At 40.7% G+C, this 26,508-nt stretch overlaps 1 protein-coding gene across 5 annotated transcripts in view; it reads left to right on the top strand.

Moving 5' to 3' along the window:
* The window catches only part of LRP1B (LDL receptor related protein 1B), a 2,071,868-nt gene that overhangs the window by 344,190 nt on the left and 1,701,170 nt on the right, over window positions 1-26,508 (top strand). For all 5 annotated transcript variants that reach the window (XM_073647246.1, XM_073647248.1, XM_073647249.1 and 2 more), the window contains exon 2: window positions 2,594-2,716. In XM_073647246.1, the coding sequence (XP_073503347.1) occupies window positions 2,594-2,716 (123 nt within the window). The remainder of the gene's footprint in view (window positions 1-2,593; window positions 2,717-26,508) is intronic.

Raw genomic sequence — 26,508 nt, forward strand, 5'->3', positions numbered from 1 at the left:
ACTAGAGATCTCATTTAGAGTCCAAGTGTATTTAGTCTCTGTCAACATAATCTCACAGACAGCTGCAGCTTGTGCTGAGCAGTGTGAGATCTCAGCAGCAGCAGAGGGACACTGAAGAGCTGTCAGTCAGACTAGGTGGGCATAGAGTGAACTTAATCTTTTAGAAAAGATTATATATCCACTCTGTCATAGATTATCAAAGTAAGTACAAGAAATGAATCAGATCTAACAGAACTATTTATTAAATTATGCAGTTTGGGATGTGAATTGTCATATCTATTTTAACTTATGAGTAGTGATGGGAAGACCCTTGGAAGTTCAGGTTCTGGTAAGTTCAGTTATCCGAACTTTGGAACTGGAAAATCTCTCTTTCTCTCTCTCTTTCAAACTGTAAAGCAGACTTCCATGAGAAGTCCATGTTCTGAGTTCAGCTTTACACTTGGGGTTCGCTCATCTCTACTTACGAGAAGTTATTCAAAATATTTTTTAATTATATAAAAAACTTAGGTTGTACAACAATGAGTCAACGTAGCATAAAAATGACATAGTGCAACCCAAACATAAGACCACTTTCAGGATTAGTTGTAAAACCGCAGTGAAAATAATGACGCCCTTTTACTGGTTTCCTTACATTTGATAGAGAGCCGCCTGCACTTCCTTCAATGGTTACTTTGTAAACTTCTACTGAGTCTTTGGAGAATGATCTGCTTTGAGAACACGATATCTGAGATTTGTGACTATAGTTTCTATATGTTGAAAACACAAGGACACTTTAAATCCTGAAAATAATTTTCTACTCGGTAGTTTTACGATGGTTTTAGTGGAACATTTGTGATCCTTTCACTCTACATCACTACATCCGTCAACTCAGAATCCCCATTTCCAGCAGCTTTCCTCTTTCACCTCCCATCGCGCATTCAACCAGCGGAGTATTTTCGACTGAAGCTGCGAGTTATGATTACTTTATTAAATAATGACCTTGAAATGTATTTTAAAGTATATTTTCTTCCTATGAATTTATTATATTTTTTGCGAAAGTATGAGGAACCGAAGCCATGAAAAATACCTTCCACTTCAATTTACTTCTTTAAAGAATGTTCCTTTTATTCCGCACCCATTTACAATGATGTCAGGCTTCTTATTTTTATTAGGAGGATCACAGAAATAATTTTCTAGATTATTCTGTCCTGACCTCACTCAAAAGAATATGAAAGTTTTTCTCAGAACTTGAAGTGCCGGGTACGAGCTGGAAAGTAGTTAGGACGACATTTCATCTCTGTTCGCAAATGGACTTAAAGCAAAATTATCTGGCTTATTTGTATAGAAATCCATTTAAGATAAAGGAAATGTGTCATCAGAAAATACAACCAATTGTTTAAATTAGGCTTTTATGTTTCATGTATTCTTTTTACGAATTTTTGAAATTGCTTTTCTTTCCAGAACACTAACTATATATAAAAATAATCTTGCAATTTTCACTTTGGACAATAGGCCTAATTCCAGACTCCAACTTTCTTTTAGGCACTTGGATATTAACAGCAATAGACTGACTCAGACCCTATTTGTTTATACAGAAGCATTATTTAACCATGCCCTAAACTGGGCTATGGTTATTGTGCAGGGAGGGGAAGGAGGTGAGCTGTGACATCACCTATTGTGAATGGTGGATCCTGTGTTATCTACTATATATAGAGGTGTTATCAGTCATTATACAGGAGGAGGAGGTGAGCTGTGACATCAAGTACTGTGAATGGTGGATCCTTATCTACTGTATATAGAGGTGTTATCAGTCATTGTACAGGAGGAGGAGGAGGTGAGCTGTGACATCACCTATTGTGAATGGTGGATCCTGTGTTATCTACTGTATATAGAGGTGTTATCAGTCATTGTACAGGAGGAGGAGGAGGTGAGCTGTGACATCACCTATTGTGAATGGTGGATCCTGTGTTATCTACTGTATATAGAGGTGTTATCCATCATTGTACAAGAGGAGGAGGAGGTGAGCTGTGACATCACCTATTGTGAATGGTGGATCCTGTGTTATCTACTGTATATAGAGGTGTTATCAGTCATTCTACAGGAGGAGGAGGTGAGCTGAGACATCAAGTACTGTGAATGGTGGATCCTTATATACTGTATATAGAGGTGTTATCAGTCATTCTACAGGAGGAGGATGTGAGCTGTGACATCACCTATTGTGAATAGTGGATCCTGTGTTATCTGCTGTATATAGAGGTGTTATCAGTCATTGTACAGTAGGAAGAGGAGGTGAGCTGTGACATCACCTATTGTGAATGGTGGATCCTGTGTTAGCAACTGTATATAGAGGTGTTATCAGTCATTGTACAGGAGGAGGAGGAGGTGAGCTGTGACATCACCTATTTTGAATGGTGGATACTGTGTTACCTACTGTGTATAGAGGGACAATAGGGGACAGTTTTTTTCTTAAATGCATGGGTTTTTTTAGGTAAAGAGAACGATTGCAATTAAAATTTTACTAATTTTTTTCCTCTTTCCATTCGCATAGCATGTCATCGTATAATTTTTGTTATTTTTCTTTACGCTTTTAATTTGTGCTCATTTTCACTTTCAGAGCCACAGTTATGTGATCCCGGGGAATTCCTATGTCACGATAACGTCACGTGTGTGTCACAGAGCTGGCTGTGTGATGGAGAACAGGATTGTCCCGATAAGTCAGACGAAACACTAGGTCTTTGTAAGTAATGGATTTTATTTCAAGTTTTGGTGTTTGTTTGCTCCTATATTAAGTGTTTGACCTTCAGACATCTTGAGACTTAATAGTCGTTTTATTTTGCACTGTACTGGGCTTTCATCGTCTCGCACCTTTTGGTAAACAAAAAAGATAGATAAAAGAAAAGTCTTGGGGGAAAAGTAAAAGAATAGTAAGAGAAAAAAATCCAAGTACACGATAATATGTAGCAAAAATTCTGATTCCTGGCTTCACAGACTGGACCCAATTGCACAAAGTCTAATGTATTTTGTTGATTTTTGGTAGCACCAGAACAGAGCTATTCATCATTTGTATTTATTTTTGTATTCAATCTTCTTTTTTAATTTTGTGGTATTTGCTGACAATTTTGTGCCAAATGTTTTTTAAAAAAAGTGCACAAGGTTCATGAGTCAAAAAATTGTCTTTTCTGTCTTTAAAGGAAACTTGTCCCCAGAAAAAAATGCTATTAACCTGCAGATATGGGGTTAATCTGCAGGTTAATAGTGTTATTAACCTGCCCGGCGCCTGCACTTAGCCGAATGCTGCAGTAAGAAAATTAACTTTATTCCCCCCGACAGCATTCAGATCTCACACGGGCGGTGCCAGCACAGGTTAAGACACTGCTCTGAGTGGCTTAAACCGCGCCTAACTGATAATCGCTCTGCATTGGGGCCGGCGCTCTCTATAGAGCGGTGATTGATCCTGCACCAGCATCGCCCCTATGACTGAAACTAGATGCTGCTTTGGGGAATAAAGTTAATTTTTTCCCCATGGTGTTTGGCTGCGTGCAGGCGCCGGGCAGCTTAATATTGCTGTTAACCTGCAGATTATCCCAGTATCTGCAGGTTACAAGCAGGGTTTTTTTTTTGGTGAACAGTTCATTTTAACTATTTTTGCAACTTTCTAGAGCAAAAAGTTGTATGTTTTGCATACTGTTGCAAAAATGACTCAAAATATCCAGTGTGCATAAAATCACTCCGGGGTTAGACAGGAATACATGTAAACAAGTCTTGCAACTTTTTGAAAAGTTGCAAATGATGAATCAAGTGAAAACATCTGTAGACCATAAACTCTGCCCACAATGGTAAACTAAAAAAACAACAAGTGAACATGTATAAAATTTACTTAAAAAAGGCAAATGTCAAGATTATTTTGGTGCAAGCATAAAAATAACGAAAAAAATGTAAAAAAAAAAAACTTCTACAAAAACAATAATGATTTGGGCCCTATATCTAAAATTTATGGAATCCATGACAACTTTTGGTCAAGGTAAAATTTGCGGATCATAGTGTAAAATTGTATGGTGTCGAGATTTCCCTATGGGGGGAAAATGTTGTGGAACAATGGAGCAATAAATAATGTACAGTATGTAAAGGAAGCAAGTAACCTGCAATTTCACAGTAATTATAACTTGTATCAAAGTCACTCTAAAGCCCTAAACTAATCCTGGCAATTGGACTTAAAAGTTTTTGATTTCAGTGTAATTATGTATGTATCCCATGCTGGCAGGATTGAATCATTGAATGACAGTTGCAAAAACCTCAGTGATGGTAGATTCTACAGCCACTTTGTAGCAAATATTAATTCCACCTTTTGACGGCTGTAAAAAAAAATGAGTGGAGCTAGGTAGATTCTACTGTCATTATTTAAAAAAAAATGTTTTGAAGGTTGCAACAACTTAGGTGCTATAAGATTCACCAACCCTATGGCTGCCACTCTCTATACCAAGTTCAGAGAAGAGCTACCAGGATGGTGAACGGATTGTAAACTATGTTCTACGAGAATCGGTTAAATGATCTGGGAATGTTTAGCTTTCAAAAAAGAAGGCTAAAAGGAGACTTAATAGCTGTCTACAAATATCTGAAGGGATGTCACAGTGTAGAGGGATCATCCTTTTTCTCATTTGCACATGAAAACACGAGAAGCAATGGAAGGAAACTGAAAGAGAGAAGATACAGATTAGATATTAGAAAAAACTTTTTGACAGTGAGGTTGATCAATGAGTGGAAAAGGCGGCCACGAGAGGTGGTGAGTTCTCCTTCAATGGAAGTCTTCAGAGGCTGGACAGACATTTGTCTGAGATGGTTTAGTGAATCCTGCATTGAGCAGGGGGTTGGACACGATGACCCTGGAGGTGCCTCCCAACTCTGACATTTTACTCTTCTATAGAAATAAAAATTTGCATAAGACTTTATGACAGTTGCGAAAGCTTGAAAGTTGTCAGACTGCATCACCACTATGGTGCAAAAATTGCACTTCGCAGAAAGAAAATGCAACATTATGATCCTTAAAACAAAGTGGCATTGGATTCTACCTGCACTATTGAAAAAAAATATTTGTACACAACTTTATGATGATTGCAAAAACTTGAAATGTGTTTGACTGTATCGCCATTATGGTGTAACAATTGCATTTAGTCTTGTGACAGTTGCAATTTTTTTTCGAAATAGAAGGGAAAACCCATTGCAGAGAAACAGATTTTTCAGATCCAAAGTTCGGGTCTCTATTGTTTTCAGTGGAGTTTTGGTTTAAGTTTGGGTACAGTTCTTGTACTTGAATCCAACTTTGGAATAAAGTTCGGGTCGTGCACCGAAACCCGAACTTCCACAGGTCCGCTCATCCCTAGTGGTATTGTATTCTTCCAGCACTATGGTAAAGAAGACTTGCATGTAAACTTTTGACAATAACATAAGTTAGATTTTTCTTACGCTGTAGAGCAAAAATTCCATGCAATCTTTTGACTGTTGTAAAGAAAATGCATCTAACCTTATCAAGATTGAATAAAATTGTGTTGTCGGATTTTAGCAGCACTACCGCCAAAAAAAATTGTATGCAAAGTTTACAATAAATTGATTGGTGTTGGATTTTACCACCACTAAAAGTTATTATTGTCATGAATTAACTATGGTTTCTCTATTAATAAACCGACCACAGTATCCTAACTCATACAGACAGATGAGGATTTTAGCTTTGCTTCATCTGTATTTTCTATCAGACTGACAGAAGGTATGGCAACCCTGCTGTTTTTGACTGTGAAAGTTTTTCTTTCTATAAATGAGCTTGACAGTTTTTCCTTAAATAATAAAAAAAAAAGAAAAAAAAAAATAGAATAAAATCTACAATATTACTCATCCTCTTATATTGTAAATATGGATTTCTCTAGAGCACAATGCCAAACGGTCCATAAATGCTGGCTGTTATCTGTAAGAAAATATATAAAAGCGATGGATCATAACTATGGCTCAGGCACCAGTGGAAGGAAAACAGATATGCTTAAAGAAAGTAGTTGGAAAATACAGGTTTGCTTAACATTGCTTAACAATACCCATTTAAGTGGCAGGAGCCGTCGGAGAACGCAGCAGTATCTGAATAGATTACGGAGCACAAATGACTAGAGAGAAGATGTTATTAAATTTTAATGTCCCTAGTTTGTGTCTGAGGAAAATGAGAATGTTTCCCGTTGAATGTCACTATGTTAATCATCGCGTATAAAAGACTGAGACTGACAAGAACAAAGCGAATGGAAGATTTATAAAGTATTGAGGAAAGGTATTAAGTGTTTTTTTATTTTGCCGAAAAAAAACTTGCAAAAAAAAGTTAAATGTGATTAGTTTGATTTAATAAAAAGTGATACTAAACTTCCCTCCACTTTCTGTTACTCTGTTGCTTTTTTTTCCCCATTTTTGGGAAAGACATGACCTAAATTTCAGTTTAAAAAGAAAAGGATAGAATGACTAAAAGAATCGGCGATATATCTGTGATGTGTGCCCTACGAAAATAAGACTGTGTAAAATGTATATGACCCTTAGTATACACCGCAATAGAGTACTGGTCAATGTGTGTCTCCATCATGCGCCAACAATTTCCCCCATTAAAAGCCATCGATCCCTTTATTGTCAATCAGAATGCCAGGCATTGCCAACCAGACAACCCCCCAGAACGACCTGATAGTTTAAGCCACAGTTTCTCAATTAGGAAAGAACAATGGAGAAATAGGGTTCACTGTGCTGCCGATGGTAACCGATGGATAAAACCAGGAGACCAAGGATATTTCTATGTGGTTTATTGTCAACGCTTTTTAAAATTATCCAACCTCTTCATCAGGACAAACCACAAGTGTCTACATAGTTTGCCAATTGCCAGCTGGAATATTCTCACAATGCCTGTCTAGTATAAGCTGCAGATTCCCCAATGCCAGTCTCAGCCTTCCCTATTGCCAGCAAAGGCTACCATGATTAAACAATGACCTCTCGGTGTAAGCCAGAGTACACCCCAAAAGTAATCCATAGATTCGCATTGACAACTGGAGTACCTTCACTGCGAGGCACAACGTTTTTCTGAATATAAGCTATATTATCCTATAAGCCGCAGGCCCTCCAGTTGCAAGTCACGATGCCCACCATTGTCAGCCAAAATGGTGTCCACAATGTAAGCCATTAGATCTAATTGAAAACTGAAATATCCCCTCTTCCAACCACAATGTTGCATTAAGCCACAGACTCAAATTGAAAACTGGAATGCATTGTCACGCAAGGTGTAGGAAAGACTAAGCGATACAATGGGAAGGGGGGAAGTGGGCCCAGACTCTAGGGAAAGGAGGGAGTGGAGACCTCCTAGGCTGACCTGATATCTCCCTGACTCCCCTAAATGTCCCTATATTGGTTCCACACCAATCGCCACACATGAACCTAGCCCTGTCTTTCCCTGGTGTTTGGCCCTGGCTAGGGAAGGGGGAGATGAGTCAATCCCCGCTAGCAACTAAAGACAACAAGGGGGAACAAACAAGGGAAAATACCTTCGCTTTAGTTGACTCCAGAGAGATGCACACACGTCGTCTTAGCACCAGAGAGGAAGAAGTACTGCTCTTGCTCAAGCCTTCACAAGTGGTCATGTGAATATCACCATCACCACCCTCTATCAACAGCCAGTATTTAAACACCCAGACCTGGTTGTTAATTAGCCACTGGGTCCTAGCGTGAGACAGCTAAGAAGGTGTCTGTAATGCCAAACGAAGAGATCTTCTGCAACCAACTGCAGGGCGACTGTCTGTCACATCTGACACACCCGTGACATGAATCCTCTGAAAGCCACAATATTTGCAAAATGTAACCTAACAGACCACATTATATTCAGCCACAATGCTTTCCAATGCCATCCAGAACACCACCTCCCAGTGTATTACAGAATGCAGCTTCTCCATATTTATAAACCAAAAAATTAAGCCAGAGTATATGCTGGTATAAGTGCAGTGCATAGGTGCGCATTCACACTGTGCCTAAACAGTGGGGACCCAGGTCCTGCTCTGCCCTTATCTATTTTTACGGCGGTTGACAGATAGTAAGGTGAACTGCAAGAGTTAGGTACTGTCCCAACTGGGTCACCTTGTCACGGTGGGATTGCTTTTAAGTTTTTTTGATCAAAACAATGTTCACTAAGTCCCCTGTGTTATTTACATGTACTATTACTTTTTATTTACTTACTACAGGGTATTTTCTCAGTTGTTTTTTTTCTCAGGTTCTCCATATTCATCTAGTTTTACCAGTGGAGAAAGCTACAGCAGCTGTCTATTGTGTGCTTTAGTCCCCATATTACAGGCAGCCATCAACCCCAATTTCCTCCCAAAATCCCTAGCCGAGCTAGCCATGGTACTGGTCACTTTGGTTGGGAGTTTAAAACTGTCACATACAACTCTAGTTATTTACCAACAGTATTATTGCACTATGGTGCTAATTTATTGTATTTATGACAATATTTGGACAACTCCGGGAAATATTTTGCCTTTCATTGTTTGATCTCCCACATATTTACTATATGCATGTGTCATTTTTATTTTGCATTGCATTATAGAGAACCTCTTGATGACCTCTTTATATACCGTATAACCATGTACTTGCATTAGAGATGTGAGATGAGAGGTTTAATTACACGTTACTATAAGCGTCGGTATCTTCTGAAGTGCTAGGCTGATTTCAAGGAGATCCATCCATTCATTGACGAGACTTAATAAGTGAGTCTAGTTGTCTGTCTGGTGTTGATCATTTCATGATAATATAATATACAGTACATGTTGATTGAAGAATCGTTCCTGCAGGTTAGAGATGATGGAATATTACGGTTGGGTTTTTAGAGATGACACCGGTCTGTATGTGTCCGAGCATCACGTAGATGTAGGTGCTATTCCAATCTTCCAGGTGTTGTATTCCTCACTCTAGTCATAAACAGCTGTTCCGTCCATGTGAGATTATAAGGGAAGGCTTGACAGATTGATAATAGAGTATGTGCTGCCATTATTGCACATTCCCCGGCTTTAAAAAATAGATTGCGATACATCAAAAGACTGGTATTGATAAGATAAATGCATTTATGGCAAACACAATCTTTAAGAGCAGGTACAATTTTATGTTGGGATCATACATGATAGTTCTCTCCTAGATGTTTTAGCCATTCATTGACCTCTAACCGTGCCAGGTAATGATCCATAAAAACCAATCACGGACCTAAATTGCCAATCAATGCCCCCAATAAGACAGTCAGTCAATGAGTCACAACAGACAGCCAAAACCGTGACAGTCCGTGACCCATTACATAGCAATGTCAGTGCCCCATAGCACAGCCAGTCAGGGCCCCCATGAGTCAGCCAGTCAATGTCCTGTAAAACCTTTAGTTAGTTCCCCATGACACAGCTGGTTCAGAACCATAACATAGTCAACGACCCATCACATAGCAAAGTCAACGGCCCATAACCCAACCAATGTCCCATAACTCAGCCAGTCAGTGGTCCGTCAGTGCCCTGTAAAACCGTTAGTGTACCTCAGTCAACCAGTTAGAATAATTAATCAGTGACCCATCATATAGCAAAGTTCTTGGGCCATAAAGCAGCCAGGTCTCTATTAAAGAGCCAGCCAGTGGCCCATAGATCATCTGTGAAGTGACCAAATACAACACCATTAAAAAATAAACAAAAAAACCCCCAAAAAAACAAGTGTTCCATAATATACTCAATAGAGAGGAGGAGAGAGGCGGTGGATCCCGGTTGCTGCAGCTGAAGCAAGTGATTCCAAGCCGTGAGGTTAAACTGGTTTATTATGGCAATGCGTTTCAGAGTAGAATTTACTATTTCTTCCTGATGTCAATTCTGCTCTGAAAGATGAGGCAGTAGTCAACCAGTTTTTATCCTCACGGCTTGGAATCACTTTTGGCAGCAGCAGCGCCCGGGATCCACCACCTCTCTTCTTCTCTCCATTCACTATGTCCTCCACCCATTGATTGTAAGTTCTGTAGCCCTACATTGGAAATCAGTTCACTTTTTCACATAATTGTGATGCACACAACCTGCCCAAGTGAGCGCCTAATTGTCCAGCCCATCTTCACCTACATGTAGCGATAATTCACAGGGAGCGCATTTTTTCTTCATTCCTCATTCCATAACATAGTTAATCAATGACCCATAACAAAGCCCAACAGTGCATCAAAACATTGCCAGTCAATGTGTCACGCATAGTATAGGAAAGACAAAGTGTGACATGAAGGGATGAGGGGAAGGGAGCCCAGACACTAGGGAAAAGGGGAAGTGGAGACCTCCTAGGCTGATCTGCAATCACTCTGTCTCCCCCTACTGACCCTATAATGGTTCCGAATCCTCACCAATCGCCACACAGGAACCTATCCCTGTATTTCCCTAGCGCTTGGCCCTGGATAGGGAAGGGGAGGGATGAGCGCTAGTCGATGTCCACTGACAACTAACGACAGCAAGGGGAGACAGACACGGGGTGAAGTAGCTTAGCTTGAGTCGACTTCAGAGAGATGGCACACACGTTCTCTTAGCACCACAGAGGAAGTAAGCGGACTGCACCAGCTCCAAGCCTTTGCAAGGGGTCATGTGAATATCACCGGCACTTCTGTGTAGCAACCAGGAAGTATTTAAACACCTAGGCCTGATTGTCAATTAAAGCAGGAGGGAGGTAGCCACTGGGTCCTAGAGTGAGACAGCTAAGGTGTCTGTAATGCCAAACGAAGGGATCTCCTGCAACCAACTGCAGGGCGACTGTCTGTCACATCTGACACACCCATGACACAATGCCCCAAGGCAATGTCATTAAGCAAACCACTAAAGCCTGTCAATGACCCATAAAAGAGCCGATCAACATGTGATTACACAGACATTAAGTGCCAATAATATACAGTGGGTATGGAAAGTATTCATACCCCTTTAAATTTTTCACTCTTTGTTTCATTGCAGCCATTTGGTAAATTCTAAAAAGTTCATTTTTTTTCTCATTAAAGTACACTCTGCACCCCATCTTGACTGAAAAATAACAGAAATGTAGAATTTTTTGCAAATTTATTAAAAAAGAAAAACTGAAATATCACATGATCATAAGTATTCAGACCCTTTGCTCAGTATTGAGTAGAAGCACCCTTTTGAGCTAGTACAGCCATGAGTCTTCTTGGGAATGACGCCACAAGTTTTGGACACCTGGATTTGGGGATCCTCTGCCATTCTTCCTTGCAGATCCTCTCCAGTTCCGTCAGGTTGGATGGTGAACGTTGGTGGACAGCCATTTTCAGGTCTCTCCAGAGATGCTCAATTGAGTTTAGGTCAGGGCTCTGGCTGGGCCAGTCAAGAATGGTCACAGAGTTGTTCTGAAGCCACTCCTTTGTTATTTTAGCTGTGTGCTTAGGGTCATTGTCTTGTTGGAAGGTGAACCTTCGGCCAAGTCTGAGGTCCAGAGCACTCTGGAAGAAGTTTTCATCCAGGATGTCTCTGTACTTGGCTACATTCATGTTTCCTTCAATTACAACTAGTCGTCCTGCCCCTGCCGAAAAACTACCCCATAGCATGATGCTGCCACCACCATGTTTCACTGTTGAGTTTGTATTGGGAGGGTGATGAGCAGTGCCTGGTTTTCTCCACACATACCGCTTAGAATTATCACCAAAAAGTTCTATCTTCGTCTCATCAGACCAGAGAATCTTATTTCTCATAGTCTGGGAGTCCTTCATGTGTTTTTGAGCAAACTCTATGCGGGCTTTCATATGTCTTGTACTGAGGAGAAGCTTTCGTCGGGCCACTCTGCCATAAAGGCCCAACTGGTGGAGGGCTGCAGTGATAGTTGACTTTGTGGAACTTTCTCCCATCTCCCTACTGCATCTCTGGAGCTCAGCCACAGTGATCTTGGGGTTCTTCTTTACCTCTCTCACCAAGGCTCTTCTCCCACGATTGCTCAGTTTGGCTGGATGGCCAGGTCTAGGAAGACTTCTGGTGGTCCCAAACTTCTTCCATTTAAGGATTATGGAGGCCACTGTGATCTTAGGAACATTGAGTAATGCAGAAATTCTTTTGTAACCTTGGCCACAATTCTGTCTCTGAGCTCCTTGGGCAGTTCCTTTGAGCTCATGATTCTCATTTGGTCTGACATGCACTGTAAGCTGTGAGGTCTTATATAGACAGGTGTATGCCTTTCCAAATCAAGTCCTATCAGTTTAATTAAACACAGCTGGACTCCAATGAAGGTGTAGAACCATCTCAAGGAGGATCACAAGGAAATGGACAGCATGTGACTTAAATATGAGTGTCTGAGCAAAGGGTCTGAATACTTATGACCATGTGATATTTCAGTTTTTCTTTTTTAATAAATTTGCAAAAATGTCAACATTTCTGTTTTTTTTTCAGTCAAGATGGGGTGCAGAGTGTAATTTAATGAGAAAAAAAATAAACTTTTTAGAATTTACCAAATGGCTGCAATAAAACAAAAAGTGAAAAATTTAAAGAGGTCTGAATACTTTCCGTACCCACTGTAGACAGTGTGTGACCCAAATAAAACCGAGTGGTGCCCTATGGCAGTTGGTTGCACATGGCATAATCTATCATTAATCCTGACAATCAGTCACTGCTTAATAACATAGACAGTAACTAACCTACTGTATAGCATACTGTAGATAGCTGATGCCCCATAACAATCTTCCAATGCCAGATAGCACAGCCAGTTAGTGGACCATAAATCTGCCATAAAATGACCTAAAAGACAGCCAGTAAGTGAACTACAAAAACTAATCAGTGAACCATAACATATTCATACAGTGCTCCATACCATAACCAATGATGCCATTATGTGAAGAACAGAAGCCGGTCAATGACCCATAACAAAGCCAGTCAATACCCCATGACTTACACATTCAGTGACCCCATAACATAGCCAGCAAGTACCTATAACCTGGACAGTCAGCCTCATATAGCAATCATCATGTGCCATATATGATAGTCCGTGATCTATACCAATCTGTGTCCCATAAATATTGACTCAACACAGTCCGCGCCCCATAACATAGTCAGTCGAGTCCTTCATAATATAGCTAGTCAGCAACCCATAGCAATTAGACTATATCCCATATCAGTCACTTCATTTGCAGTTGGACCCTCAAAGGTCAAAAAGTGATGACACCATATGCTTGCAATGGAAAACCCCTTTGAGGAAGCTTCATTATTCGAAACTCTTTTATTATTGGAATCTGCAGTCTGTATGGCGCCATAAAATGTAAAAGAAAATGGCCACCTGCAAAGTCACCACAAGGGATGAATGAGTTGTTTTCCATGATTTGAGTTTTGGCAATTACAAAATTGATTTTTATTCACCTGTCATTAGGAAAGATGAGATTGATGAATATTCTCCAGGTTTACTATGGATGAATCAAGAATTTATAGAGAATTGATTTGTCCATTGTACTCTATGGGTTGACAAACCTGGCATATTCACTAGTGAGCCTCCACCCATGATATAATATTGTTTTATTATTCTATGATATTTCCTAGGTTCACTAATGAAATGAAAATATTGCATCCAAAGATATTAGGAAAATCAAAGAACCGGTGTGTATCTATAAAGTGCATAAAGGCCTTTTATGCGGGATGCAGAACAGTACAAAGAAACATCAAACATCCTTCTTACTTTATTCTTTTCAATTTTGGAACATAACGGAGACTCATGCACCAGATATGATTGACGGCTGTGGGAAACAAGGCCACTTTTCATCTCTTATACAGTTATGATACATGAGGTGCAGCGGGACTAATGTATCAATCTTGTTACAATGAAAAAAAGATTCAATTGTGTAAAAAATATTTATCAATGTATCGCTCCATTATCCAACAAAAACGAACAGCTCCAATGGTTTCCTTTTATTGACTTAATAATGAGGCTAATAAATTGTTATAGTGTGATGCTTATGATATCCAACATAAATAGGTGTATGTTAACAGGGGGGGGGATTCAGAGACCAGGCTTGGACTGGCCCACAGGAGAAAAGGAGAATCCTCCGGTGGGCCCCACCCTGTTATATGAGCAGTACTTGGCACAATATACTTGAATCACTATGTACAGACAAAGGCAGCATCTTATTCATCTAACAATCTACCCAGTTCATTGTTACATAAATTTGTGATTGAGGAAAATGTCACATTTGCATGTAGTTGAAAAGTGGGGCCCTGGAGTTGGTTACTGGTGGGCCGTTGGCAACCCAGTCCAACACTGGATGAGACCCTCTTCCATCAAAAAAAAAATACAATAACAAGCAAAACATGATTTTTTGATACTCTGTCAGGAGGTGTTTATGTTAAATTGTTGCAATGGTTTTTCTAGCATTTCATGATAATGTATTACATCTGATTAATAATAATAATAATAATTTTTATTTATATAGCGCCAACATATTCCGCAGCACTTTACAATTAAGCGAGGACATGTACAGACAATAAATTCAATACAATTTAAGACAGTTTAAACAGTTACATCAGGAGTGAGGTCCTTGCTCGCAAGCTTAGATTCTACAAGGAAATGGGGGGACACAATAGGTGAAAAGTGCTTGTTATTTCAGGTCTGGCAATTATAATAAGTCGGGATTTTCATATAAAGCTGTATGATCAGGTCATCAGCCAGTATGTTTAAGTGCAATACTCAATTACAGAGTGCAGTTATCGTGTGCATGGAGGGTGTAGAGACAGATAAACAGTAGGGAGCAGATTCTGAATAGTATTTAGGCAGGAACAGGGGAAAGTTAGTTTACTTGGTATTTGAGGTGGTAGGCCTGTTTAAAGAAATGAGTTTTTAAAGCGCGCTTGAAGACATGGGGGCTAGGCATCAATCGGATCGTCTAGGGTAGAGAATTCCAGAGAACTAGCGCAGCACGGGAGAAGTCTTGGAGACGGAGGTGCGAGGTTCGGATTATGGAGGATGTTAGTCTTAGGTCGTTTGTGGAATGGAGGGCACAAGTAGGACGATAGACTGAGATGAGAGAGGAGATATAAGGTGGTGCAGAACTGTGGAGAGCTTTGTGGGTGAGAGCAATGAGTTTATATTGGATCCTGTAGCGAATGGGTAACCAGTGTAATGACTGGCACAAGGTGGAGGCATCGGTGAAGCGGCTCAACAGAAATACGACCCTGACTGCCGCATTCAGAACGGATTGGAGAGGGGAAATTTTGGTAAGAGGGAGACCGATCAGAAGAGAGTTGCAGTAGTCCAGACGAGAGTGAATAAGAGCAACAGTCAGAGTTTTAGCAGTTTCAAAGGTGAGAAAAGATCGGATTCTGGAGATGTTTTTAAGATGCAGGTGACGAGAGCGGGTGAGTGATCGTATATAGGGAGTAAAGGAAAGGTTAGTGTCGAATATGACCCCAAGGCAGCGGGTGTGCTGCTTGGGAGTTATGGTTGAACCCTCCAAGGTAATTTCGATGTTAGGTAGAGTTAGGTTAGTAGAGGGGAGAAACACAAGAAGTTCAGTTTTGGAGAGATTCAGTTTAAGATAAAGGGAGGACATGATGTTAGAGACAGCAGACAAACAATCCTTGGTATTTTGTATTAGGGTAGGGGTGATATCAGGGGAAGAAGTGTATAATTGGGTGTCATCAGCATAGAGATGATACTGGAACCCAAATCTGCTGATAGTTTGTCCAATAGGGGCAGTGTATAGAGAGAAGAGGAGGGGGCCTAGGACTGAGCGGACTCCAATAGTAAGGGGACGAGGAGAGGAAGAGGAGCCGGCAAAAGATACAGTGAAGGAGCAGTCAGAGAGGTAGGAGGAGAACCAGGAGAGAACGGTTTCCTTGAGGCCAAGAGAGTGGAGCATAGTGAGGAGGAGCTGGTGATCCACAGTGTCAAATGCTGCAGAGAGATCCAGGAGAATCAGCAGGGAGCAGTGACCTTTGGATTTAGCTGTTAGTAGATCATTAGAGACTTTAGTGAGGGCAGTTTCAGTGGAGTGTAAAGAGCGGAAACCAGATTGTAGAGGGTCGAGGAGAGAGTTATCTGAGAGATAGCGGATTAGACGGGAGTGGACCTAGTGTTCCAGGAGTTTAGAGATGAAAGGAAGATTAGAGACAGGTCTGTAGTTAGCAGCGCAGTTCTGGTCCAGGGATGGCTTTTTTCAGTTGAGTGGTTATGATGGCGTGTTTAAATGAGGAGGGAAAGATACCTGAAGAAAGAGAGAGGTTAAATATTTTAGTTAGGTGAACGGTGACCACCGGTGAGAGAGACTGCAGGAGATGTGAAGGAATGGGATCACTGTGGCGGGTTGTAGGCCGAGAAGAAGCGAGGAGCTGGGTAACTTCTTCTTCTGTAACAGGCTCAAAGATGGCAAGTGAGCTTGAAGTGCGGCAGGGAAGGGGATCCAGGCACTGAGGAGATTGGGCTGAGATGTCCTGATGGATGTGGTTGATTTTTTCAAGGAAATAAGTGGCCAGATCCTCACTGCTGAGGTTGGTGATGGCGGCCCGTGCTTGAGGTTTCAGGAGGGAGTTTAAGGTTTCGAAAAGTCGTTTTGGATTCTTGGACATTGAAGTGATGAGGGTGGTGAAGTAGGATTGTTTGGCCGGATGAAGGGCAGAGTTATCTGATTGCTTCACTTCAATGAAAGGTAAGTGTGGATACATATCTAGCAGCCTTTGGTCTGCTTCATTGGAACATATGCCCATGTACATGAATAGTGAAGTGGAATCCAATGTTTCTGGGCACTAACTTCAAGCTACACATAAATGTATTTTATCATTAATACACAAAATAGGTGATAAACATTTGATGGCTGAGGACTCCAGTGTTGGGAACCTTATTATCACTAGTATTAGTGTTCCAGTACGCTTACTCCTTCCAATAACATGACTGCAGGGAATAGGATTTTGAACAAAGCAGCCATCGAGCATGAGCCCGTCTGCTCTATTTAATGTCTATATAGCTTTATAGCACCGCGTATGCTTAAAGGGGATGTCTGGTCCAAATCGATAAGTCTGCAGTCACTGTGCTCTGCGGGGATTCGCCAGTTTCTGAGCCGTGACCGGAGGGAATGTATGTGTTATACATACTCCCGACCAGAGCCTATATAATGGGCGTGGCCTTGCTCCATACACTTGTATTGAGCGAGGCTGTGCCCCGTCTAAAGTGGGTGTGGCCGACTAGAGCGAGCGGCCTCTCTCCATACAAGTGTATGGAAGTGAGACCACGCACACTGGCCGGGAGTATGTATAACTCACACATACCCTCCCATCCTGGGTCTGAAACCGGCGAATCCCCGCAGTGCGTGCGCTTGGGAGTTTCGTAGGTCTGCAGTCACACACAGTGACTGCAGACTTATCGATTTGGACCGGACTACCCCTTTAACCATAGTTCCATCCATAGTCCTGCTCACTGCGGTGAGGAGGAATGTTGGGCTCAATGTAAAGGATTGTAATAATGCATTTTTTATCAACCCTCTTCCACTGTAGCCTTATGTGCTCACATTGTGCTTTTTCTGCAGTTTTGTCACAAAATCTGAAGGATTTTCCTGTTGCCACAAAGTGAGTGAGAATCCTTGAGTCTTGTGCACAGGTTGCTGATTTGTGACTTGCAGATTTGATATCAATTCTTTCAGCATTTTTGCTGCAGAGTTTACCCATACAAATGAGTGGGGGAAAATCTGCAACAAAACACATATAAAAAGGGCATCAAAAGCACAGCACAAACGCGCTTATTTTATGCAATGTTTTTCCTGCCAAGAGATGCAGAAATTTCTGCACCTAATACTTATTGTGTGCACATACCCTAAAGGGGTTTTCCATCCCTGAATTAACATTCAGAGAGCACAGCAGCTTCCTGTACCCTAATACTGTGTTATGCACACATTGCCAGTTTGAGCCATCATCACGTGACCCCAAGTTTGCGATTTGAATACTTGTGGTCATGTGCCAACAAGCGTCTCATCAGCAAGTGACCACAACAATGAATGACCCGGATTGAGAAGCTTTTCAGCCCATTACCATTAAGCATGTAGTATGCACGTAGTTAAGGTCGCCAAATGACCTCTTGAACTGGCAAAGTGTGCATAACACAGTATTAGGGTGTAGGAAGCTGTCATGCTTCCCGCACATTTTCCTGTTGCTGGAAAACCCCATTTAAGGCAAAGGAACATAGAAGCATCATCTCATCACAATATCTTTTACTGGGACCCCCATTCAAGTGCTTGATGGTACCCCAGTGATCAAACATTTATCATCAATTACATTCTATGTTCCTTTCTATAATGTTTTTTTTTCTACAAATAAAGCATAATATTAGAGAATCCCATAACTTGCTGAGGAACCAACCTCTCAGCCCCCCCGCTAATCATCAGAACTGGCCCCTTCATTTTAAGGGGTAAGTAAGTCTTGACTGGTCAGATACCCACTACCAGTATTGAATATCCAAGAGATATCCCAGAACTATTTAACCCCTTATCGATATTCACCGCACATGTACGGCTCAAGTCGGTAACGAGTATATGGAGTGGACTCATGGCAGACATTGGGTGTGTTACAGCCAGGACCAACCTCTAACAGTTGCAGGTGAAGTGGAGTGCACGCGGAGGTAGACACAGGTACACTGTCTCTTTAAAACTTCTGGTTGGTTTATTAAAAAATGCAGCATAAACCAACACCGAGTCCACAAAAGAAAAACACAGCCCGCTGGACAAACAGGAACAACAAAAACAAAATGGCAGCACAAAAGCACAGTCTTTGTGGAGGCAGGGATCCGCCTGCTCAGAGTGCAGATACTCTGTGTGGTTCAGATTAGCCCCACATAAACAGATCTGGAGTTCCTCACTCCAGACGTACTGAACGCTGAATGCCTCAGCTGGCCAGGTATTTAAACCTCCCCCCAGACCCCACCCTGGGGAGGAGATATGGAGAACAACCTCCCACCCACTCTGTGGTTGTTCTCATAAAAACACGCCCTTTGGAAATAGAGACTTAACCCCTCCTTGCACATAACATGCTGGAGGAAACGTAACGGTTTCAATTCACTGGCGCCCATAGCCTCACGGAAACATATCTCCCCTCCACCAGTTTACCATATATACAGTGGTGGCCAAAAGTATTGGCACCCCTGCAATTCTGTCAGATAATACTCTGTTTCTTCCTGAAAATGATTGCAATCACAAATTCATTGGTATTATTATCTTCATTTAATTTGTCTTCAATGAAAAAACACAAAAAGAATTGTCCTAAAGCCAAATTGGATATAATTCCACACCAAACCTAAAAAAGGGGGTGGACAAAAGTATTGGCACTGTTTGAAAAATCATGTGATGCTTTTCTAATTCGTGTAATTAACAGCACCTGTAACTTACCTGTGGCACCTAACAGGTGTTGGCAATAACTAAATCACACTTGCAGCCAGTTAACATGGATTAAAGTTGACTCAACCTCTGTCCTGTGTCCTTGTGTGTACCACATTGAGCATGGAGAAAAGAAAGAAGACCAAAGAACTGTCTGAGGACTTGAGAAACCAAATTGTGAGGAAGCATGAGCAATCTCAAGGCTACAAGTCCATCTCCAAAGACCTGAATGTTCCTGTGTCTTCCGTGCGCAGTGTCATCAAGAAGTTTAAAGCCCATGGCACTGTGGCTAACCTCCCTAGATGTGGACGGAAAAGAAAAATTGACGAGAGATTTCAACGCAAGATTGTGCAGATGGTGGATAAAGAACCTCGACTAACATCCAAACAAGTTCAAGCTGCCCTGCAGTCCGAGGGTACAACAGTGTCAATCCGTACTATCCATTGGAGTCTGAATGAAAAGGGACTGTATGGTAGAATACCCAGGAAGACCCCACTTCTTACCCCGAGACATAAAAAAGCCAGGCTGGAGTTTGCCAAAACTTACATGAGAAAGCCTAAAACATTTTGGAAGAATGTTCTCTGGTCAGATGAGACAAAAGTAGAGCTTTTTGGGAAAAAGCATCAACATAGAGTGTACAGGAAAAAAAAAGAGGCATTCAAAGAAAAGAACACGGTCCCTACAGTCAAACATGGCGGAGGATCCCTGATGTTTTGGGGTTGCTTTGCTGCCTCTGGCACTGGACTGCTTGACCGTGTGCATGACATTATGAAGTCTGAAGACTACCAACAAATTTTGCAGCATAATGTAGGGCCCAGTGTGAGAAAGCTGGGTCTCCCTCAGAGGTCATGGGTCTTCCAGCAGGACAATGACCCAAAACACACTTCCCAAAGCACTATAAAATGGTTTGAGAGAAAGCACTGGAGACTTCTAAGGTGGCCAGCAATGAGTCCAGACCGGAATACCATAGAACACCTGTGGAGAGATCTCAAAATGGCAGTTTGGAGAAGGCACCCTTCAAATATCAGGGACCTGGAGCAGTTTGCCAAAGAAGAATGGTCTACAATTCCAGCAGAGCATTGTAAGAAACTCATTGATGGTTACCGGAAGCGGTTGTTCGCAGTTATTTTGGCTAAAGGTTGTGCAACCAAGTATTAGGCTGAGGGTGCCAATACTTTTGTCCGGCCCATTTTTGGAGTTTTGTGTGAAATGATCAATGATTTGATTTTTGCTTCATTCTCTTTTGTGTTTTTTCCTTGCAAGCAAATTAAATGAAGATAATAATACCAAAGAATTTGTGATTGCAATCATTTTCAGGAAGAAACTGAGTATTATCTGACAGAATTGCAGGGGTGCCAGTACTTTTGGCCACCACTGTAAATTGTAAGGTGGCTGCCGGACAGGTCGTGGACAGGAAGTATGTGTCCCCGAAGTGCCAAGCTTCGGTGATGTAGGCCCCGGAGAAGCACATAGTGCTGAGAGGAATTAAATGGGCCCGGATTACAGGGCCGGGTTTTACGAGCAGCTGAAAGAGCTGGGGGGGGGGAACAGCTGCTCACTTACCTCCAGTCCAGGTCTTGGAAGGCTGATTTAAGACAGCTGCGCCTGTCTCAGTCTGTCTTTGTGTGTTGGGCAAGGTGAGCAGACCTTGTATGTGCTGCTAAAACTCTGCAGGAGGCAGAGAAAGACACTTTGTTTAAACGGCTGAGGCCGTGCTGTATGGGCTTGTTATTTTGAGCTTTGTTCTGTTATTCTTTTTTTGTGCCAGGAAAAGGCTGTTACTTTTGTTTCCTCACTGGTGTATGGACACTAAACAAACCACCAGTTTGTTTGAACCCGTGGACTGCATCACTGTGTGAACCTGCGCCTACCTCCAACGCGACTCAGTGAGTACAAATCTCTACTATATATATATATATATATATATATATATATATATATATATATATATATATAAAATTAATATACGTTATATGATTTTTTTTTTTTTTTTTGCATAACCCCCCAAAAAAGTCTACCCAATACAAAGGTTCAGTTTCCAAAGTTTGACCTCTTGCCAAATGCCACAAATACCATAATTTGTAGCTGTAACTATTAGTTTATAAGAACTTTAACCCCCTGGAGGGACCCTTTGGTCCCGTTTGGGGGCCTATGTGACCCTGACACTCAAAGTATAATATAAATATAAGTATCTAAGCTATTACTCATTACTCACCAAAGATAAGGGAATGGTTTTCCACCGGAAATATTCATGTCACTTGGGTGTTAGAACTTATTTCTTTTCAGAAGGGTATAATGAATCATTTTAATGTGCACCATTTTACTCGGTGAATACTTTGAATAGAAGCATGACCCACATCTTATTAATTCTAAGAAGCTAAGGAATGGAAACTTGTCTGTGTAACTTAAAGAAAATGCAATATTCCATTCTTATGTTTTAATAATATCTGGGTGATCCATTTGCATGAAAGTCTCATTGCTTCAGACCGTGATCCACCTAATTGTTCGAGCCCATAGTAAGCATTTACATATCGTATAATAAAAACATTATGCTTTACGTTTACAGTTTATTAGGCCCCATATAATGCACCACAGCTACATTAAATCAAGTGTTCAGAAAAACGACACATAATATTAAAGTATATAATCATCAATAAAAGCTCCCAATCTTTAGGTGGCATACGTTTAATGTGTTCGAGGGAGCCGTGAAAATAGTTCTGTTAAATTAGCTTCAATATCATTTTAATACCATTTAATTACCCAACACAGTGAGGAAAAAATAGAAAGGAATGTTTAGCATTTGTATTATAAGTCTACAAACAAAAGGATTAACTTCAAAAGAACTTTAATAGAATACTTATTAATTTCATTGTAATAAACTATGAAGGCTCTGACTTTGAAAAATTTTTCACCATTTTGGAGAATATTCCTAATTTTTTTTTCCAGCGCAAATGCAAAATGCAAAAAAAAATGTGTCGCCTGAATGAGATCGATGTGCATGTACACAGATGTGTCCACTCCTACATTTCCTCAAACTTGGTTAACGATTAGGGATGAGCGGACCCGTGGAAGTTCGGGTTTGTTGGGTTTGACCAAACTTTAGTCCAATGTTTGGTTCGGGTACCAGAACTAAACCCGAACTTGAACCTGAAACTAAACCACGTAGAAATTAATGGGGACCCAAAATTTGGTGCTGGAAAATGGTCCTCTCTCTCCATCCGAACTCTGAACACTACAACCTATTTCCGGTACAAGTCTGTGTTCGAAGTTCACCACCGGACTGGTACTAACCCCAAACTTTACAGTTCGGGTTCGCTCATCTCTATTAAGGACTACTGTTTCTCAATAGAGATGAGCGAACCTAAACTATAAAGTTCGAGATTCATACCGGACACCTAGTGTCCAGTCATGAACTCTGAAAATGGACTTCTCCTGGAAGTCTGTTTTACAGTTCGGGAGTTCGGAGAGAGAGAGAGGGATGGAGGGAGGGAGAGAAAGAAGGTTGGGGGTTCTGGTACCCATTGATTTCAGTGGGGTTCAGGTTCCAGTTTGGGTACAGTTCTGGTACCAGAATCCAAACTTCCATGGGTCTACTAATCCCTGTTTGTCAAGATAAAAATTCAATGCATCATTGTCACATGCCATAAAAAAGCTAGAATTCACATCGCAACCATATGTAGATACATATAGCATAAACATCTCTTGACAGAGCATCATAGATTTTTTTGTTTGTTAGTTATTTTGCAACAAGTCATGTCAAAAAGAAAGGTAAGGAAAGGCACATCTAAATGTAGCATATGAATGATTATTAATTACCCCTGTGGAAGCCTGGAAACCCAAAGAGAAACAAGGAAAGGACAAAGAGAAATGCACTACTCTATCGACACCTCTAGTGGAGCATGGTTGGCTACCATTTTACTCGACTCCTCTCCATAGATGTGTTGTGGAATGGTAACTGTACTTGAAAACCTGGCAGCTCTTAATAGGGCTTCTGTGCAGAAACTTTTTGCAAGCCACTCTGCTTAAAGAAGCCCTCCTCCTCCTCCTCTCATGAAAGTTTTTATCCTCTTAATATATTGCAGTCATCATCTTATATATCACTGTGTACTTACAATTACTCATTTTGACTTTCTACCCAATCAATTGTTTTTTTCTCTGTTATATGTAGAAAAAGGAAGTCTCTTGACCCTCCATTTATCATCCCCTTCTTCAACTCCTAACCCAGCTGCTCCCTCCTCCCCACAGCCATAAACATTTTCAGTGATTCATGAATTGTGCAGAAAAATTGACCTCCTGTTTCTCCATAGAGCTTAGAAGTAGTGATGAATGAGTATGTTCTACTAACCCTTTCGGCGAGCATGCTTGGGCGAACAAAGTATCTCTAGCGTGCTCGGGTGTTATGTTTCACTCACGCCGTGTGCATGATTTGCGACTGACAGCTTTAATACATGTGAGGAATGCCTAAGAAACAGACATACCTCACATGTATTAAAGCTGTCAAACAGTTGCAAATCATGCACACGGGAGTGAGTGAAACATAACACCCGAGCACGCTAAAGATACTTGGTGTTCGCCTGAGCATGCTCGCCGAGAGGGTTAACAGAACATACTCGCTCATCACTACTTAGAAGGATTTAGCTAGTCAGTTTTTCTATCAGGTGATGTCATGGACCTAATGGAAAAGAGGAGAATTAGCCGGTTTGGGCATCATGGGTAGGAGCCCCAGTAATCTATGAATAGGTCATAGATATTTATGAGTGGAAAACTCCTTTAAGAACAAATGAATACTTCTAAGTCGAGTGAATTCAACCTATAGTTATAAAGGTATTTTTAGGATGTTCGAAAACCCATCTATTTTCACTCCTAGTCAGTTATTACTGTGATGTTTAACTCGTGGCTTTATGAGGACTCGCACATTAAATCATCCTATTTTCAGAAGACGTGGTGCTGTCTAAAAATGTAATAAAAAAAACTTCAAAAAATAAGAGCATTAGTGTTGATTTTTGTTATTAAGATACCAGTAAATCCCTCTATCTTTATCTATCATCTCTTCACCGTAGCTTGATTCTTCTATCAGGAAAATGTAGTGAATTATTATGGGATTACACCATTTAATCCATGATGATATTGACTTTAAAAACTCAATTAAAGGTTATTTCAGGGGATTAAAATTATTTAATAAAAAAAAGACAAATTGTCCTTTTCTTTAAGGCAGTATAAGAAGTCTAAATGGAATGACTCAAGTGTGAAATTAAAGTTTTGAAAATGTCGAAATACATGAAACGTTTCCACTTCTGCCGCTCTCTGTAATTAATAGGTAAAGTAAATAAGTATAGATGACTAAGTATTTATCGCGTAAACTCCCACCAGCCCACGTTAGCTCCTATAAGGCAAGGGAACATAGAAAATCTCTAGTACAAAACTTCTGAAGAACCTTAGTTCTGAGTCTGACTCAATGACAAGTGGCAGTCGTGACAAAGACCATAAAATCCAGCAGCGGATACACTTCAATAAGTTCTCAGCTGCAGTACGCAAGAATGGCCACAATACAGTGTATGGGGCTGTGCTGTTCTGACATTGAACACTCTGAACATCCAGCCAAAGCGAATAGATAATTGTGGGGCTGCTGGACCTTGGATCCCCACCGATCTCCTATTGGGGACCTTAAATCATCAATAAATATGATCAAATCAATTTTCAACAAATTTGATGTATTATGAGTAATATCGAGTCCAAATTTTGGGGGACCAAAATGGCCAAAAAAGGGCTAAAAAATAAAAATTAAACTACTGTACTCACCTCTCATTGGCCTTCACCAAATCTGTGTTGCCCCCGGTTCTGAAGATGACTTCTTTTTGGCTTTCTTCTCTTCTCATAATCTTCACACCTTTCATTAACCTGTGAGGTGCAATGCATGTCATTAACGTCCATGGTTTGCAGGTCGCCCCATGTGATGTGGTGGGCTTAGTAAAGAAAGGCAGAACCAGAGATTCGGAAAATGAGCAGAGGACAGAAGAAAGAGGAGCAAATTGGAGCAACAGGTAGTGTAGGATGAGGAAAAGTGACTATAAATATTTTTTTCCCCTCCGGTAAGATTAAATTAGCATCAATTTATTTTTATTTTTCTGAACTAACAAACTTGAATTTTTGCAGATTTTTTCACCTCTAGCTATCGATATATAAGTCCTGGACAACCTCTGTAACTATCATGAATTGTTATATGGACAATTTCCATCTTTCTAACTAATTATTATACTACTGTTTCCACCCTGTTCCAGTTACTGCACTGGTTGCCTATCCACTATAAAACACTGGTGTAACTTACTACTCTCACCTACACAGCTCTCTACAATGATGCACCATCCTACAGTATATTACCTCCCTTATCACTACCTGTGCTCTACGTTCTGCCAACAATCTCAGACTCAATAATCTGAATTTCCAACTCCCATCTCGCAGACTTTTCTCATGCTGCAGCAGTTCTCTAGATTGTACTTCCCTGGACAAGCAGATTTATTTCTATTTCTATTTTAAGTTTACTTTAAAGACACTTCTTTTTAAGAAGGCCTTTAACATTCCTTTCCTTTTACCCCTTGCCTATTAGTCCTCGGAGTCTATTTCCTCACTTACTCAGTCTCCTCTACACTATACACAGATACCGACTGGGGACCAGTTAATGCATCTTTATGAGGACCACCTTGTATTAATACAGATTGCACAAATGAAGCACTTTTTACATTTTACCCTAGTTCCTCATAAATTGCAAGTTCTTGTGAGCAGAGCACTCACTAATATTTTTTTCATTTTTATGTAATTTTATTTATCTATATATTTGCAATATAAATAAAAAAATAGTTGCAGGAGTGTAACTTTAAGGGAAGCAGCAGTTGCAGTTGTTACCTGGCTCCCCAGTACAGGAAGCCCACAGGCCCCACTTTGACATCAGGCCCCAGTAAAAGAAAAAAAAATACCTACAAGGTTTTGATGATGGAAGGTGTTCAAGATGTTGTGTGGTGACTTATGACATCCAGACTGGTAAAATCGGAACCTTATTTGCATCTTGGCACAGACTTTCTGTGACAAGGCCTGATGTGGCATGGGGCCTGTTGTGGTTGGCTCTGAAGACAAGAGAAAACCAAGAATGAGAAATAAGTAAATGG

This window comes from Phyllobates terribilis, unplaced genomic scaffold (genome assembly GCF_046119375.1).
Source record: "Phyllobates terribilis strain yellow unplaced genomic scaffold, ASM4611937v1 Scaffold_9__5_contigs__length_417890890, whole genome shotgun sequence".
Taxonomy (NCBI): Eukaryota; Metazoa; Chordata; class Amphibia; order Anura; family Dendrobatidae; genus Phyllobates; species Phyllobates terribilis.